Genomic DNA, 18,817 nt, shown 5'->3' on the forward strand with positions numbered 1-18,817 from the left:
CTCTTGGGGAATTTCAACCTTTGGAAACTGGATAGAGTTGAGGCCTGTCTCCCCAAATCTTGATTTATGGGCTGCTGATTTGGAAAGAACAATAGCTCTTTCTTGCCAGCAGGACAAGAACACACAGGCAACCAGGGTGAATATTGCACAACAAGCGGAGAGCGTCCAATGTCGGGGTGGAGGGTGTACCAGCTGGCTGCGGCAGAGCAGGAAACCTTGGCTAGGGAGCAGCAGGAGGTTGGGCAGGCAGGCGATGGTGAGAAGAAATGTCACTACAGCTGGTAGGCCCCAACCAAACCCGGGAAATCTCCACAAGGGAGACATGGGGGCATGCCAGTCTGCTAAGTCATCATTATGTACTCTCTCCAAAAAGGCTCAGAACTAAGTTGAGAGGTGGACGCTACTGCAGTCTTCCAAACTAACAAGAAGTCCTGGTTCTGGCCATTTCCGGAAAGCTGTGGAAGAACATCAGAGCCCTTGGGTATAGAGACAGTACGTTCTCCACCACGCTGAATTGAACCGTAGAGCCAGCTCAGCTCTTCCACAGTCCTCATCGGCCCGGCATTGTGGGCCTCAAGCTAGGTCCCCTCCCACCATGGCACTCCCCCTCCTGCTACATCATCGAGGCCCTAGTTCTAGTTCACGTCATTCCTCCTGTAAGTGATCAGCAAAACAGAAGGCTCTCTTTACCACCAGCCAGGGCTGTGGAAGCAGCTGTGCAAGTCCCATAGCTCAGCTGGTAGAAAGAAGTGTCCCTGCCTGAGTGAGGCAGGGGGAGGGTACGCTGGGGACAGGGTACCTGTCAAAGGAGGGCCGCTCCCCAGCATCAAAAGCATCTCTGAGCTGCTTCACCAGGTTGTCCTGCCCAGGCAGTCGGAAGATGCCCTCTTCATTCAGACCATGCTGGAGGATGAACTCTGCACACTTCTCCACCAGGATGGGCACCAGGTGGGGGCCGAATTTCTGCTCATAGGCTACGGTCTCATCCAAACGCTGGCCAAACACAGCTGGGAAGAGAAAGACAGGACCTGCTCATCACTCTGACTTCCATTGAATGAACTGGTAGGTCATAGTGCTTTGCCCAGATCTGGATTTCTTTGTGTTGCCTGTAACCTCAAAAGCTGTAGTGCAATGATACTAGATGAAAGGCAGGAGACAAGTCACCCATAATATTTCCTGGGGCTATACATTTGGGGCAGTCTCTGTCAGTCTTTCTCTCTTGACCCACATTCTTACAAATTTAAAATAACAACTCACTTTTACTGAGTACATGTTGTGGGCTAGAAACTGTGCTAAGCACTGTGCATACCTGTTCTCATTTAATCTCTACAGTAACCCCACGAGGTAGTAGAGTCGTTTTACTCACCTTACTATGAAAGACACTGAGCCTCAGAGGCACTAGTGAACTTGCCAAGGTCAGGTGCCAAGGCATGGTAGTCAGAATTCAAGCCCAGGCAGTAAACTCAAGGAAATGTGCTCTTAACCAAAGCAGAAAACAGGCCATTTTGAATTCTGCTTGTGTCATATAGCTTCAAAATATAACAGTCTATCACATGGCTGTCTCATATTGTATGAAACCATTGCAGCATTTTTAATAATTTAGATTGTTTACTATGTTTTACTACTTTTATTTATTTATTTTTTTAAGATTTGCAAGGAGGAGCAGCGGGAGAGGGAGAAAAGCCTTAAGCAGATTAGAAGCCTGACCCAAGGCCTGATCCCGGGACCCTGGATCGTGACCTGAGCCTAAATCAAAGTTGGTTGCCCAACTGACCGAGCCACCCAGACACCCCATATGTTTTACTATTTTTAAAATTGCCACAGTGAACATGCTTATCCACCAAGCAGAGTTCCTGGAATATATTTGGTGCAACGTGTAATTTCTAATTAATTGCTTAATTGATAAATTAACATTTGGATGGGTGAACATAGGCTTTTTACTCTTTTGAACTATTTCCTTAGGGCAGATTCCCACACGTTGAATTACTAGGTCAAGTGGTTTGAACATTTTTATGACTCAATGGTATGCAAATTGTTGTCCAAAAATATTTTTCCAGATTACACTGCCTCCAGCAAAGCATGTGTGGACCAGCTCTAACCCAGCCCTGTCAGTACTTGGCTCTATAATTTCCCCATTCCAGTGGTATAACAAGGTTAGTTTTTAAGTCGGGATAATCGTTGGCTACCCATTCTCCTACCAGGTACCCAGGCCCTTTGGTTCCTGGAAGCTCAGAAGACAGGTCATGGCTTCACCTCCGCCTGATTTTCCCTCTGTCATAATTAGGCCCCTGCTACAATGACCATTTCAACTACCAGGACACTGCTTCCCAAAGTCCTTTGGTTTTCCCCATGGGACTCTCTCTTTCAGGTCCGCTGTATCCAGTCTCTAACTAATGTGGATTCCACCTGGGAAAAGCTGTCCTGAGCTCTTGAATCTACTGTGTCCTCTGCACTCCTAGCCACTGCCCTAAGGCAGACTAGACTACTCTCTCACCTATGACAGCTGTGGTCTCTTCCCTTCTGACGTCTTCAAAACTCTCTTGCTGCTTACCTTTCTAAACCACCTCCAATTTACCTAAGCACATTCCCTTGCCCCCCAACCCTGCTCTTAATAGTCATCTACTTCTTCCCCAATTGTCACAGTGGCATTTTCCAAATTACCCCCTCAAAGTCCTAGGGGCTTCCTCTGCAGCCCCTCATCACATCAGGTGTTGGGAAGTGAAGGAGGTGAATCTGGGAGGAACTGAGCATGGGGTTGTGGGGGGGGGCGGTGGTCCTTGTACGCCCTACTCCCAACCAAATCCACTGGACTGTTGTCTGTTTTACTTACTGCATTTCAGTGAGACCGTTTGATGAACTATTTTTGTAGCTAGAGTCTGATAGTTGGGGCTAGCATTGCTTGGGTTGGCATTTGACCTGACCCCCCCCACACACACCCCAGTCTGACTTCAGATCACGCCCCCTAAGACGCCTCTCCCTGATGTTCCCCAAAGCCACAGCACTCTCCAGTCATCATGCCCTTGGATGGTCTTCTCAATTTCCAGTCTGTTCATCTCTCCTTCCTTGTTTGCTGGAATTCTATTTGTCTTCCTTGGCCTGACTCAAATATCATCACATCTGCCAAGCTTTCCTTGACCCTAGCCTGAGAGACTTTGTCGCTACTTTGTGTACCTGTATTCCTTCTCAAATGTCACAATCCCTTTTGACATTGTATGGTAATTATTTCTATGTGCCCATACCCTCTGTATGACTAGGTTCCCCACTTCTGGAAATATGGAGATGCTCTCTTTTCATCCCCAGTGTTCAGCCAGGCATAAGGTAGATAGAAAGTAAGATTTGCTGAATTACTTAAAGAATTATTTCTTAAGCAAGTGCTTTCCCTGATTAATGACAACTGTGGTGTTTCTTTAGTTTAGGCACTGGTAGAGATCTCCTTGGTGAAGAATTCAGCTTCACACTAACATTTATTGAGTGTCAGCAGCAGGCCATGTGGAATGAGTAATACAGACAAGAGAATGTAGGATATGGTTCTTGCTTTCAGTAAGATTGCACTTGAGTCATGGAAATGAAAGGACAACATGCAATATAATAAGAAACAATTAGAGAATATCAACAGCAGTATAGAATTTGGTTCCTATATGTCTGTAAATGATTGAAATAATCTGACTTAAAACAGACCACATGGCATTTGTAAAAATCCCTTGAGGGGCACCTCAAAGAGGGAGGCAGATGGGTTTCAGAGCAGCTGAAACTCAGGCTGAAGGGGCCCCCTGGACTCTGACAAGGAACCATATCCCAAACACGATGTGGGGATGTACGTGGAGACGTCAGTGCTGTCAAATGGGAGCTCTATTCCCGAGGTCCAGAGGCAAGAGCTCTGTTTGCAGATGACCTGGAATCCAGCTCCTTCTTACAACCCTTTGGGTAATAAGTCCTGTAATTTTTCTCCCCAGGGGAGATGTGCTCATCCTCTATCCCTTCCAGGCCCTGCTCTCAATCATTGTGATGTCACTCTCGCCAGCAAACCCACATCCCAACCCTCATCTCTCCTCCATCATCTCAGCTCTACTGATTCCCAGTACCCTCTCCACTCCTCCATCTGGTCACCCAGTGCTCCCAGAGCTCCCAGGGCACACAGCATTCCATATCATGGAAGGTCATATTCGCAATCTCGGTAAAAACTTGGTTCCAAATCTTCCCCACTTGCCTTGCACTCACCACCCCTTCCTTCCCTTCTCTGTCTCAGCAGATGACCTTGGCTCCTCTTTAACTTCTCTTCCTAAGTGAGGACATGATGATGATGTCCTCATCCTCAGGCCCTGACTTTCTGGTCCCTCCTCCTCTGCCGGTCTGTCTGTTCTCAGAGGAAGAAAACAACCCTGTGCTTTCCTCTAAAATATTGCTTTCTCGGCCTGTGGGTTCCATCTTTTCTTACCTCTTCTAGGACTTCACTTCTTTTGTATTTTAAATTTTTCTTTTTTCAATTGAAAGAGCCCACGTGAGTCCAAGTCTGCCAATTTATTAAACAATAACTTCCTGTCCCAGCTCTCAAACCACCACTACTTGTCTTCCTGTCTTCATCAGTATACTCATAAGAGAACATGTCTACTTCCAGCCTCACCGGCTCTACTTCTTCACTAATCAACCTCTCAGCCTCTCAGCCCATCCCAGTCTGGTTCCATTAGCCTGAGTCTTTCCATCCAATCCACTCAATAAAATTTCCAGTTCAGAAATGGCCAGGCATGGCCTATGTCCATTCCACACCCTGCTGGTCTTCCCTGAAGACCCTTGATGCTGTTGATTCTCCTTCCTCATCAAGACTTTATCCCTATGTGATGACAAAGCCATCTGTTCTCATTCTATTCCTATGTCCTTGCCGGCTTCTCTGCAATCTCCTTTACTGTGCTCCTTCCTCCACCTGCTCCTTTATTTAGTATGTCACTTCCTGGCATTCCAACTCAGCCATCTCCTCCCTCTAGATATTCTCTTTGGCAAGGTCCCATGATTCTGTACATTTGGATATCGCCTATAGACTGATAACTTGTAAATCCACATGTCTGGTTCAGAGCTATCTGTCTATCTATCCATCCATCCATCCATCCATCCTTTCCCGTCAAAAGTCTAATGGCAGTCCCCCCAGTGTCTTCTCCAATCTCACTCTCATCCCACCCCCAACATTCCCAAATCATTACTTATCCTGTAGCCTTCTTCCCAATAAATAGCATTCAGTCACTCAAGCAGTAAAGCATCAGGCACTTTCCTAGGCACAGAGAGTACAAAGCCATCAACACAAGGTACTTGCACTCAACAAACCTCATTAGCTGAAGTGTGAGTGTTAGGATTGTCTGCAACACCCTCTCTTTCCCTCGAAACTGATCAGCACTTTCTAAATTAAACCATCTCTCTTCTCTGTCCTTGCTGCTATTGTCAAAATTATTGTGATGGTTTCTTTTGCAACCCTGTTTCTTGTAAACTCCTCCCACTAGAATTCACAAAATCATTCAACAAATACAAACTGAGTATCTGCTGAGGACGAGCCTCTCTGGTAGCTGGAGATTAGGATAAAAAGAATGAAAAAAAAATGTCTTTGCTTTTGAAAACTCTGGAACTAACACCCTTCCTCCTTCTTTCCACCTGGGAACCTGATTTTCCAGCAGCAGGAGTTCCAACTGTCTTCTCCTCAGAGGGAACTGGTCCCTCCCTTCTCTGTCCTCCCAGAGCGCCCATAGATAGCTCTATCCTACCATTTCTCAGGTAGTTTAGTTTTAAACATGTCTCTCTTCTTCTGGACTGTGGACTCCTCAAAGGCAGACAGCCTGTCTGGTTTACCTTCTATTTTTATTTCCTGGAGCAGAGCCTGGCACATGATGGACCAGTCCTTGAAGAGCTTTCACCGGCGGTCTCCCATTGCTCTCGTCCCCCACCCCTTCTCTTCTGAAAGTACTCTGATCAGCACTTCTCCAAACTTGCTCTTGTCAAAGAGATCAATGGCCTTTACATTTTTGAAACCAAGAAGTCAAATTCTCAGTCTTCCTCTTAACTGCTCTATCAGCACCATGTGACAGAGCAAATCACTCCTTCTGGAGACACTTATCACATGGTTTTTGGCACTCCCACTTGGTTCTCAATTTATCTCACGGGCCACACTTCCTCAGCCTTCTCAGATAATTCCTCCTATTCTCCCTGTCCTCTAAATGTAGGAGTGTCCCGGGCCTTCCTTCCCTCAACCTCATGTGTTTCCTAGCACTCCCACTGTTTTCATATTACCCATATAACAAAGACACTGAACTACATGCCTCCAGCCTAGAAATCAGTCAGAGCTCTTCCCTCCAACAAGAAATGGCCACAGCAGACTGTAGATACCACAGGACCAACAGAAGAGGAAGAGCATCCTGGTTTTCTTTAGTTTGTTTCAATCAAGCTTTGTCACTCTCCATCTCCAATCACATACGAGGAGTCTGGAATAGAAAACCTTCCTTGGACTCCAAAGACCCAATCCTGAGTCACACCTACCTCTGACTTCTCAGTCCTGATCACTACCCTTTGATTCTGGGTGGACATGAAAGAGCCTAGACCCCAAGGAAACGAGGGAAGGAAGAAGACAGCAGACAGTGGGGTGGGAGGCACTTGAAGACCATTCTCCACCTCGGGCTCCCCTGCCTCTCAGGCTGCCCCCACTCCTTCAAAGAACTAGTGCCCCTGCTCTTCCTGCCCTTGGCCAGCCAGTCACTCAAAATTGTTCCTCACTCCGGTCCAGCCACTATTAATAGAGACATTGCCATCTTAATGGGTACAAATCTTAATTGATTAATTCTAATAGAGTGTAATAATTGTAATTATTAATGCATTTAATTAATTAGGCTAATTTTATGAAGACATGCCCTAGAAGGTGTCGTGTGCGCTCTCACTTAGTCCTCATAAGAACCTTACAAAATGTGGTGCAAAAACAATGAATATTGTTACGCTGAAAAGGAAAAAAAAAAGAACTTTACCAAAAAAAAGACATTATTGTTCCATTTTACAGATGGATAAACTGAGACTTAGATTAGGAACTTGTCCACTGTTGTATTTACCTCATGATTCTAAATTTAATACTTTAATCTTTCTTGTTTAAAGCCAGTGGAATACAATTGTCTAGGTGAAATTTTAAACATCATTAAGTCTCAAGGGGAAGAAGAAAGGGGTAGGCGGCTTCCTAGTCTCTGTCTGTGGCCATCCTCTTTCACCCTTTACTTCTAAGCTTCCTCCTCAGACTTGCTAGGCAGCCCCAGGATACTGAGTTGCTCTGGGGAAGCGAAAGCGGAAGGATTATCTGTCAACTCCTTTCTAACCTCATCCCTCCCTTTCATATCACACATACATTCCTGGGTTCAAGACAAGAGCCCCTCCCCATGCTGCCTCTGGTCCAGCCCAGAGGGACTGCCCCGCCCCGTCCCCTTTTTCCCACTGGCCTTTTGTGGTTTTTGTTTTGTTTCTAAGATTTTATTTATTTGACAGAGAGAGAGGGATCACAAGTAGGCAGAGAGGCAGGCAGAGAGGGAGGGGGAAGCAGGCCCTCTGCTGAGCAGAGAGCCCGATGCAGGGCTTGATCCTGGGCCCTGAGATCATGACCCAAGCCAAAGGCAGAGGCTTTAACCCACTGAGCCACCCAGGTGCCCCCCACCCACTCGCCTTTTGACCCAGCCCTGGTACCTGCTTTCCAAGGGGTCAGTTCCAGGAACAGTCCCATCTCCATAGGAGAGGGAAGGGGAGCTGGGCAGAGTGCCTTTTAGTGGAAGAGTTGAATCACAAAATAGGGAAGAAATACCTTTCTTTCGGAGCTTGGGGGTTTTCCTCCTGAAATTCCAGCAAGAGAGCAGTGCCAGGGCAGAAAAGCCACAGCCCAGGTCCCACTGCGGCATCCTAAGAACATGAGGCATGATGGGGTTCGAGGAATCACAGCCTCTGCCGGGGCCAGCCTAAAGCCTTCCCTCCTCTCCAACCTGGAAGAACCATCCTCTCTCGCTTCCAGATCAGCACATGCTTGTAAATACTGCTCAGGTTCTGACTCCAGCGCGGAAATCATGGGATCTGTCGGCACCTGCCCCAGGCCCTCCCCCACTCCTTCCCACACTACTTCCCCTCCCCACTCACCTTTACACACATGAGTCTTGGCTTTTAAAGAGTGAACATAAAGCTGTCAGGCCCGCAATAAAAATAAGTGCCTCCTTTTACTTAGCAGCTAATTGTCAACTGCCATTCAAGGGATAGAATGGAGGTGGGTTAAAAAAAAAAAAAAAAAAAAAAAAAGAATTCCCCGCACAAGCCCTTACCAGCATTGCCCCATATATCAAAGTGTCTGGCAGGAACACAGGATTTCACTTAGTGTTGATGAAGCCAGCCCACCCTTGTCTGAAAATGCTCTCAGAGTTGCATGTGGCTCAGTCAAGCCTTCAGAGAGAATGATCTTGGAGGTGGGTTGTGGGGTAAGCCGAGACGATTCCCCCCTCCTGTTGAGAAGATTTGAGCAAATACTGCAGCAACCCTGCCAGACATGCCCAGGAGACTGGGAATGGACTCTCAGCATCATGAGGGGACAGGTGAGAGCAGGAGGGATTGCCAGGAGGAGTAATGCGATGACTGCCCCCCTCCCCCATCGGTGTTCATCCCTCCATTGGCTCATAGGCTGGGAATCAAAGACTCCATCGACACCACATTCTCCTTCCATGCCACATTCATGCCCATGTCGTGGCAATGTTGCCTTGGAAACATTCTGCACACCTGCTTACTTTTCTCCATCTTCACCACCACCACCCTCATGCAAGCTGCCTTAGGAGGAGGACCAACAGCTTTAGCAAGGCTATGTCCACTGTTCTCACCTTCCTCTCACTCCAGAGCCTGTTCTCCTTTCTGTCACAGGACCTTGATATGTGCTGTTCCTCTGACTGAGATACTGTTCTCTTCTCCCTCCTCTGCCTACTTAGCCTCTACTAACCCTTCACATTTAAGCTTAATCATCACTAGTTCAGGGAAGCTTTCCCTAAACTTCTTGACAAAGACATTTCTCCCCATTGTGCATTATGGGTTCTTCCTTCATGGTACTTTTCCCAGCTGTAATGTTATGGTTTGGGGGTCGATTCATTTCTGTTTTCTATTAGACTTAGAGACTTAGTCTTTTCTCACTGGGGTATCCCCAGGGATAGCACAGTGCTTGGCTCATGCTCAAGAAATATTTGTTGAGTAAATGAATGAATAAGTATCTGTCTTCGGGTGCCTGTGTGGCTCAGTGGGTTGAACGTTCAACTCTAAATTTCGGCTCAGGTCATGGTCTCAGGGTCGTGGGAACAAGGCCCGTATCAGGCTCCACACTAAAAAGGGAGTCTGCTGGAGATTCTTTCTCTCTCCCTCTGTCTCTCCCCCAGCTCATGCTCTCTCTCTCTCTCTCTCTCTCTCAAATAGAATAAATAAATCTTTAAAAAAAGAAAAGAAAATGGTATCTGTCTCCAGGGATAGGGGGACTACTGAAAATAAGGAAAAATCAACCTTTTGGGGGAGACGGTAAAAGAGAAAAAGAAAGAAAAAAGCCATCCTTCTTAATATCCAGTTTATCTAAAGAAAAAGAATCAGAACACACGGAGTAACAATGAATCACAGAGATAGGACACGCCCACGGGCTAACCCTGCTGTAGATTGTGAAATCATGTTCTGAACCATATGGACAATTTAGAAAAGAAGAGGAAGAAAAGGAACCCAAGGCATGTAACAACCCACTGTTCATTTACTCTATGCCTAGTGTTGGCAAACACACAAATATGCTTAAAACACGGGACCTGGCCGGGGCCTTACAACCAGGTTGGTCAGAGCAGAACTAGGCACGATTTCCAACCAATCAGCATTTTGCAATGTGGCCTGCCTGCTCCCTGGGGGGTGGGGCAGACACCTGGCTTCAGGGTGAGGATGCAGGCAACACAGAGCCCTCCAACGGAGGGAGAGGTGGTTTAGAGAAAAAGGGACTAGTCACTCAAAGCCCAGATGGGATCACCTCCCTTCCTTTTCTTCTACTTAATTTAGGAAAACTTGGAATTGCATCCAGAGCTTTTGGGAAAAAAAGTGAATCTAACATTTCCAGCCAGGCCCTTAGGAAAGATTGGTTCAGAAAAAAAGAGATAAATTGGCTGGCTAGGAATGAAAAGCCTAGAACCCCAAGGCACATCATGGTGCTGCTTTCCAAGGAGTGACGTGGTGATTTACTATAAGAAATATGTTTTTGGTCTTTCAGCCATTTCTTGCAATAGAGCTCCTAAAACTCGTGGCATTTGCTTCGAGGAGAAAGATAAAGGTATCTTTTGTTATGTTAGGGAGGCGAGTTTTGAAAAGCACCTTGGATGTGGGGGGGGAATTAACAATGGAACCAACCTAGTGATTACAGGATTAGAGCTTTCTGTCCCATCCACTGACCTCCAAAGAAGGGAGAGGAGCTGGAGATTAAGTTCAGAACAAACAGTCAATGATTTAATCAATCATATAGATGCAATAGTCTCCATAAAACCTAAAAGGCTATGGGGTTTGGAGAATTTCTGGGTTGATGGATACCTGAAGATTTCCGGGAGACTGGTATTCCTTGAGATGGTCTTTGCCACACCTTGACCCATGCATCTCCTCCATCTGGCTGTTCCTAAGTTAGATCCTTTTATAATAAAGGGGCGGTCTATTAAGTAAACTGGTTTCCTCAGTTCTGGGACCCCCTTTGGCAAATTAATTGAACCCAGGGAAGGGGTCATTGGAACCTCCAGTCCACAGCCATTGGGTCAAAAGCACAGGTGACAATCTGGACTTGAAACTGGGACCTGAAATGCATGAAAGGGGAGACGTCTTGCAGGACTGAGCCCTTTGCCCGTGCAATCCAATTCTATCTCTAGGCAGATAGTGTCAGAAGTGAGTTAAATTGCTGGACATCTAGCTGGTGTCCAAGAATTTCTGGGATGTGTGGAGACGTATTGGAAATGGTCCCAGAATGGGACAAGGTGAGAGGAATGTTCAGAGCTGCTAGGAGGCAGGAGGAGCCAAGGGGAAAAAGCTGGGCCTGTCATGGGAACCACGTGGGCCTTCTTTTTTGTCAAGGCAGCACGGCAGCCAGAAAAGAGACTGGGGCAAGAAAGGCCTTGGCTCTGCAAAACCATCATGAGAATAACTTCTAAAACATAGTTTGGACTCCGTACCTGGGTAGTACAAAGGGACCCTTTTTGGGGAAGAGCTTCCACAGCTTTTATCAGATTCTCTAAGGGATCTACAAACCATGAAGAGTTTCACCAAAGCTCACCATTAACACACTTCGAGCGAGATCATTCTAGAGGCAGCAACCCATTTTCCAAATAGTTTCCCAGGTAAGCTGATGGTCACCAAGCAAGGAGGAGAGCCTACGGGAATAGAACCCCGGACCACCACGGGAAGAGAAGGCCATTTCTTCACATCCAGTGCGTCAGGCACTGTTTCGATTCTGGGATACAACACTGAGCAAAACGGAGAAAGAGATTCCTGCCAAGTAGATTGAAGGTTTCCTTCTAACCAGGAGAGACCAACTACGGACAGACGAGTGAAATATTTAGCGAGCTCCTGGAGGATAGTACTGACGAGAAAAATGAAGAAGGAAAGAGGGAGAGGAAGGGTCAAGGGTGGGCCAAGGGAGGCCTTCAGTGTCAGACGGGATGATGATCACTGATGTCTGAGCAAAGACCTACAAAAAAGCAGAGTACCAAGCCACACAGCCACACTGGAAAGAGGATTCCAGACAGAGCAAATAGCGATGTACCTGAGGCAGGAACATACCTTGGGTATTTGGGGAAAAGCAAGGCAGCTGGTTTGGGGACCACTGTTGTAATTCAGATAAGATGGTAGGGCAACTCAAGGAGGATGCTGGTATTGGAGATGCTAAGAAGAGAGCTTTTCTGGGTGGGAAAGGCCCATAGAAAGTATCAGGAAGAGCTGGAGAGAGGCAGCAGCAGCAGCATCTCTCAGTGACTTTCCAGTGGTTGAGGGGTATGCCCTGCAGATGGAGTGGGTCCGGCTCAGAGGCACTTTCCGAGTGTCTACTGTGACAAAGCTGCCTACGGAGGCAGGAGCCCCGGCCCCACTCCTCGGCAGCTGGGCCCCTCGGACTAATCATCTACTTCCTGAGGACGGAAGTTTCCTGACTTACAAACAGGAAGAACAAATGTCAGGCTTGCTTCGTGGCCTCAGACTGGACCCTCTGTTGCCTTAAAATGCCTTCTCCTCCCAAGATCTAGCATTCAGATGCAACTGGAGGCTTTGGGAACCTCTGAAATGCCACGCCAGGGACAAATTCTGTTCTTTGAATAAATAAATATGCTGTACTCTTTCTTTCTCGCCTCTTGGACTTTCCCTGGCCTGCAGGATTTACGCTCGACTGGCTTCTCATGTGGTAGGGGAAAGAAGAAATCCCCACCTGGAGTAGGACCCAGTAGAGCAGCTCCCCGTGACAAGGCTAAGTTGAGCACCATATAAGGCATGGGGGCTATTCATAAGGCAAGCACTGAATGTTGACTCGGAATATGTGCAAAATTAGGCAACATCCACTACTCTTGTCAGCTTGCAGGCTGTCTAAAGCGCCGGGCTGGGGAAAGCAGGAAACGGTCCACAGGACTCGGGGCCAACAAGGAGGGTCACCGCTAAACCTCCCCAAGCTGAACAGCAGAGAAGAGAGCTTTAATCAAAAATCTCATCCTGGACTGATTAGCATAGCAAAAATGAAGTGTCTAGGAACTGGGAAATGGGTAATGGAAGCACGCTCCCCTTTCTGTAACGGGATGCAGCTGTTCGGACAATGGTGGCAGGCACTCTGGAGTTTGGGTGACCCATCAGTAACTTTTTTTCTCCCAGCCCCCTGCTAGGCAGGTCGCAGGCTGCAGGCCTGCCTCCTTGGCCCAGCTCCTGAGTCTGCAGGGGGTCTCCTGACCCCAGCTGAGCCAGGTGGGTCTTCTTTCTCAGGAGTTTGGAATGGGGTGGTGGAGGTTGAGCTCAGCCTCTGCTCTGCTTGAGAGAGAAGTCCAGGAAAGCTGGCACAGCTGTCTGGGGCCACGGGCAGGAGGAAGTCCCGGAGCACTGCGAACTTGCGCAAACCTAGGCAGGCACGCGGAGAAAAGCAGAATGCGACGCTGCACTGCCCCAGAGAATCCAAAAGGATAAGGTCTGGGCCCATAGTCCAGTTCTTGGCCCCACCCTCTTGAGTCCTCTTGGCAATTCTCCCGTAGTCTCTGGGTAGCTACTATCCCAACCCAGTAAATCCCTCTTTGTTTACCATCGTTGCATGCGATTTCTACTTTTTGCAACCAAATAATCCCTGAAATGAATCGATATAACAACATGGGAAAAAGCCTTTAGCTATAAAATAAACGGTATTGTATATATTCCATGCTTCTGGGGAAAAAAAAAAAAAAAGGAACGTAGATATGAATATTACCTAGAAGGAAAGCATAAAAATTCCTCTGCTGGTTGTAGGGGTAATTATTTTCCTATATTTTTTCAAATTTCCACAAAGTTGTTATGGTGCTCCTAATTTCTAAAGGCGCTCATAATTTCTAAAGAAACCATTGGGCAAGCCAATAAATATTTAATATTGGAACTGTAAAAAGCTCCCCACTTCCAAAATAATAGGCGGCACAGTTGATAAATAATTATATACGGGTATCCTGGAGTTGACAGAAAGTGTGCTCCTAAAAAGCTGACAGAAAGTGCTCACTCGAGATGGCCCACATCAGTTCCTCAGATTTTTATGAAAGGAAAAACACATGCTGGATTCACCTGTTTTGTCAATTGCAGATGTTTTTGTTTTGTTTTAGTTTTTTACAAATTTCTATTTAAATTCAATTTAGTTAACATACAAGGTATTATGAGTTGCAGGGGTAGAATTTAGTGCTTCATCACTAACGTAGAACACCCAGTGTTCATCCCATGACGTGCCCTCCTGCCTGCCCGTCACCCAGTTACCTCATTGCCCCACCAAACTCCCACCCAGCAACCTTCACACAGTTCCTGAACCTCCCCCCCCAGTCTGACCACCCCAGTTTCGGCCAGCCGTTTCACTTTCTTGTGCTGATCAGCCTCCCCCAGCTTTCGATATAGATCTTGCCATCACCCTCCGGCCCCACGACCCCATAACCGGGCAGAATCCTTGTGCCACAGAATGTTGTACACATCTGCCGCTGCGGTGTGAAGGGCTGCAGTCCGCCCAGCTAATCTAGAGTTGCCTCTTGAGCTCATGCAGGGAGCGAAGCTAGATACTTGGCAACGAGCATAACCTCAGAGTTGTCCTCTCATGGTCTCTGTTGAACACCGTTCAGGGAGGAATCGTGTGTGGAGCTACTAACTCCCCGTCTTTGAGCTGTCACAGATACCTGCCCAGGAAAGCCTGCAGAGTCCTTACCTCCAGAGGGTGTGCCAGCGACTCTCTTAAGGAATTTAACCCACTCCTCCATCTCGGCCTGAGAGCTGGCCATGAGGACATAGGAGTCCTGTCCTGTGCGACTCTGGTCCCATGAGGCTGGAGGAAAAAGTAATAGTAATGAAAGTCTTCGAGTGGTGAGCGGCCGGGACGAAGGGAAGCGAAGGGAAGCTGAACCTCGGTGGCTTCCTTGGTTCAAACAACACAAAAGCATTATCTGCTTATCCTCAAGGGAACCAGACATCGATGCACCCGAAACCCTAATTCCATACATAAACCACTGAACACCCGTGGTTTGCAAGGAGGATGCCTTGGGCTGAGATCTGCTCCTGTGGCGGAGAGAAGCCATTTCCTACCAGAAAAGAAGAGAAGTTCAGGGGGCAGTGTCAGTGTTAGAGAAGAGAGGCTCAGCCCATACAATTCTGAAGACTTCAGTCCATCACACCGTCACCATCAGCTTCGATATTTTCCTAAGCTACTCATGAGCTCAGCTATTGGGGTGCAGAGGATAACAGCAACTCAAGGAGCACGTGTGGGCCTTTCTCACAAAATCAGTGCTTCCCATTCAGAATTTCTACTCTCCTACCTGCACAAGACATTATAAACGGTAGGTTCTTAATCCATAGTTGACGGACAAATGAAGTTTGTTAGGACTTTCTTTACCATTTAGACTTTAAGCCCATGATTATGGACAGACATATGTAACGTTTCCTGGGTTTGTGTTGTCAGACAAAAGGGTGGCAGAAATGACAAGGGGGTGGAGCAGGGAGAGGATGCCAAGAGAAAGAATGAAAGAAAGCGACAAAAAGAAAAAGCGGGTCAGAGAAGGAAAAGAGAGGGAGAAGGAAAGCATCAAGCACAGGTCTTAGGAAGGACAAGAACATAATAGCATTCCCTTTCGATTACAAGTGGCTATTAAATTTCGAAGTGTCTGTGTAAGCACCAACTCATTCTTTTCACAACGTCAAGGCATTTCTCTCAAAAAGAGTTTGTTCTAGCACCCCAGTTGTGCCCAAACCTGTCTTTTCTCGCAGAGCAACAAAAGACCTTCAAAATCCCTTTGGTTCTGATCTCTTGAACTTAAATTACTATCACTACATTCTTTTATGCTTTGGGACAGCCCGATTCGGAATCCATCCTATCCCTGGGTCCTTAGCTGTTCTGACCAGAAGGGTCAGTCCATGGAGATCTGACCACTCCTGAGATCTAGGTGTTTCCAGAAGTAAAATGGGAAGTAAAACGTGGTCAGGGTAGAACTAAAGAATCCTGTAGGAATCACAATATCATTTTGAAATAGAAGGGGCTCTAGTATCATTTCCTCTCTGTAGCTCATGGAACTCAAGTCCAGAGATGCAAAGAGACCTGCCCATTGGCACCCAGGCAGTTACCACCACACTCAAGGTTCGGCCTCTGATCCTTCTGCCAATAATTGCTACTAGCCCCTATGGCTTCCAATTTGACCTTGGCCGAAATTTATCTGGCACCCTTCTCCCCCATGCTTATTCTCCAGTCTCTTGTGTATCAAAAGCATGCCTTTTCAGTTTACCCTGACTTCTGGGAGGTCTTTTAGTTTTGCCGTTAGTTGTGTCTCTCAACTCCACTGAGACACACCCAGCTCTCAAGATACTCCTGACTGGCCAGGGCTTTGATGGACTGATCCTTCTGATCAAAAGCCAATGACCTGATGACAAGAAGGATTCTAAATCAGGTCATCCCAAAGGGTAAAGAAGGTGAAGCTCCACGATATTAGATAGGTTCAAGAGATCAAAAGCAAAGGGAATTCAAAAATCTTTTGCTGCCCTACAAAACAATTAATGTGGGGCACATTGGAGTGTCCGCTCTATTTAAAATGGTAAGTGAGGGGCACCTGGGTGGCTCAGTTGGTTAAGTGTTTGCCTTTAGCTCAGGTCATGATCCCAGAGTCCTGAGATGGAGCCCCAATTTGGGTTTCCTGTTCAGTGGAGAGTCTGCTTCTCCCTCTCCAGTCCCCCTCCTCTGCTCATGCTCTCTCTTAATATCTCTGTCTCTCTCTCAAATAAATAAATAAATAAATAAATAAATAAAATCTTCTTTAAAAAGTAAAAAATAAAATGGTAAGTGACCAGCCACTATCTCCACCTCAACCAGAATTTTTTCTCTCTTTCTTTGCTTTCATTTTTTCCACTACACTCATTCCATCATAAGCAGCCCACTGTCAGTCTCCCCCATTAGACTATCATGTAGGCTTGTTCTTTTCTGGATTCCCGGTTCCTACAGTAGTGCCTGGCTCACAGCAGGTACTCAATAAATCTGTTGTTACATCTCACCAGGCAGTATGAGAATGAAATGCAACAAGAAAAATAACTCTCTGTATCCTTGATGACTTCCTTTGGGTGGAAGGAAAACAGATAGTTATGGGACACCTGGGTGGCTCAGTTGGTTGAGCAGCTGCCTTCGGCTCAGGTCATGATCCCAGCGTCCTGGGATTGAGTCCCACATCGGGCTCCTTGCTCCGCAGGGAGCCTGCTTCTCCGTCTGACTCTGCCTTCCACTCTGTCTGCCTGTGCTCGCTCTCGCTCGCTCTCTCTGACAAATAAATAAAACCTTTAAAAAAAAAAAACAGATAGTTATTCTGCTAGAGGTAAGTAGGGAGAGCAAGGCTTGCCCTGAATTTTTGCCTGCTCTAAAGAAAGAAACACATAGCAGAGCTACAAGGAAAGGCTTCTCTCTGGGTTTTGTGGCAGTGACACAGGTGATCACAGAGAGAGGGCCCTGAATAGGAAGGACATTTCTCAGGGCCAGCGTCGGTCCCTGAGAATTGTCTTGCCTAAGATCATGACAAAAAGAGGAACTAAAAAGTCTCTAAAGTGAGGCTTGCCTCACTTTAAGTTGACTGAAGACTTGAGAATGATGGCTCCTTTAGGAAACCTTTAGGAAAATGGTTCCCTACCTTATTACTGCTTTAGAATTGTTGTTTATTCTTATGAGACACGTGTGGGTGCAAGCACTTGCACAAGCACACCCAGGGGCCTACAAGTGTACATGATAATGAGATACCATAGCCTAGCAATCTTCAAGGGCACTAAGCTTTGGGTGCAAAGCCCACAGTGAATCCGAAGGAAGACCTCTCAGTAGGGTTACCCATAATGGAAAATTTAGGCTTGGGACACACATTACCATGGATGGTTGCATCCCATGAACTGTGTTGGGAAAGGGGTCCTTGGACTAGAGGAATCTTGTAGGAAGAAGTGGGGCTTTCTCAGGGAAGAGAGACTAAAAAACAAACTATTCTTCTGAGGAGGAAGAGAGATGGATAGAACTTCAGATTTAAAAAAAAAAAAAAAAAAAAAAAGAGGGCCCACTAGGGAGGAGGCCACCCAGAAAAGGTGAACTTTAAAAATTGTTTTTCTTTGGGCGCCTGGGTGGCTCAGTGGTTAAGCCGCTGCCTTCGGCTCAGGTCATGATCTCAGGGTCCTGGGATCGAGTCCCGCATCGGGCTCTCTGCTCGGCAGGGAGCCTGCTTCCTCCTCTCTCTCTCTCTCTGCCTGGCTCTCTGCCTACTTGTGATTTCTCTCTGTCAAATAAATAAATAAAATCTTTAAAAAAAAAAATTGTTTTTCTTTGTTTCCTATAGCAGTAGCAAGTTTCAGGATAGATTTCTACCTTATAATTTCCTCTAGTTATCCCCAAATGTCAAACACTGACTTGGCACTAACTATACACCAGTCACTATACCAAATGGGCCAAGTCGATTTCATTGTGCCAAATCGAGTTCTTTCTTTCATTCTCACTATCCTCTTCATTGTCTCCACGTCACAGATAAAGAAACAGAGGCAGGAAGAAATGAAATAACTTGATCACAGCTACCCAAATAGAAAGTGGCAGGGCCAGAATTCAGAGCAGGGCAGGCCAGCTCCAGACCAGGCACTCTAACTAACCTCATGGCCACGTTGCCTTCTTCATGATGTCTTATGCACACGCTGCCCTGTGGTAAGGAGGAGGTTAAGGGAGGAGTGCATGCTTACCAGTCAGGGGACTGGTGGCCTCCCCTGCTGTGTGGAGTTTCTGGCTAGGCTGGGGCTGGCAAAGGAGCCCGAGACAAGGAGAAGCAGCCTCAGCGTGCCAGGCTCACACAAACACCAATTCCCCTTGAGACAGAGTGGACCAACTCCCCTTAGCCCAGATGCTCTTGAAGAAGGGAACTCTACCCTGGGCAGAAGCCGCCTCCAGTACACTGCTAACATGCACGATACAGGACTTTCAGCACCTGTCATGTGTTAAGCGCTCAGTAATTCCCGGCTATCATTTCTTATTAGGTTGTGTTGAACCACATGTGACTGTTGACCTCTCTGTAGCTAACAGAGACCGTTTTTGACCTACCAAAATGGCAATTTCACAACA

General features: G+C 46.8%; 1 protein-coding gene across 2 annotated transcripts in view; it reads right to left on the reverse strand.

The window, feature by feature from the left end:
• The window catches only part of ARHGAP25 (Rho GTPase activating protein 25), an 86,004-nt gene that overhangs the window by 18,470 nt on the left and 48,717 nt on the right, over positions 1 to 18,817 (reverse strand). The window contains exons 4-5 of one of the 2 annotated variants that reach the window (XM_059405948.1): positions 14,420 to 14,536; positions 800 to 1,007 (exon numbers count right to left, since the gene is read on the reverse strand). In XM_059405948.1, coding sequence (XP_059261931.1) covers positions 800 to 1,007; positions 14,420 to 14,536 — 325 coding nt within the window. The remainder of the gene's footprint in view (positions 1 to 799; positions 1,008 to 14,419; positions 14,537 to 18,817) is intronic. The other variant, XM_059405949.1, reaches the window with a different exon arrangement.

The sequence above is a fragment of the Mustela nigripes genome, chromosome 7, assembly GCF_022355385.1.
Source record: "Mustela nigripes isolate SB6536 chromosome 7, MUSNIG.SB6536, whole genome shotgun sequence".
NCBI lineage: Eukaryota > Metazoa > Chordata > Mammalia > Carnivora > Mustelidae > Mustela > Mustela nigripes.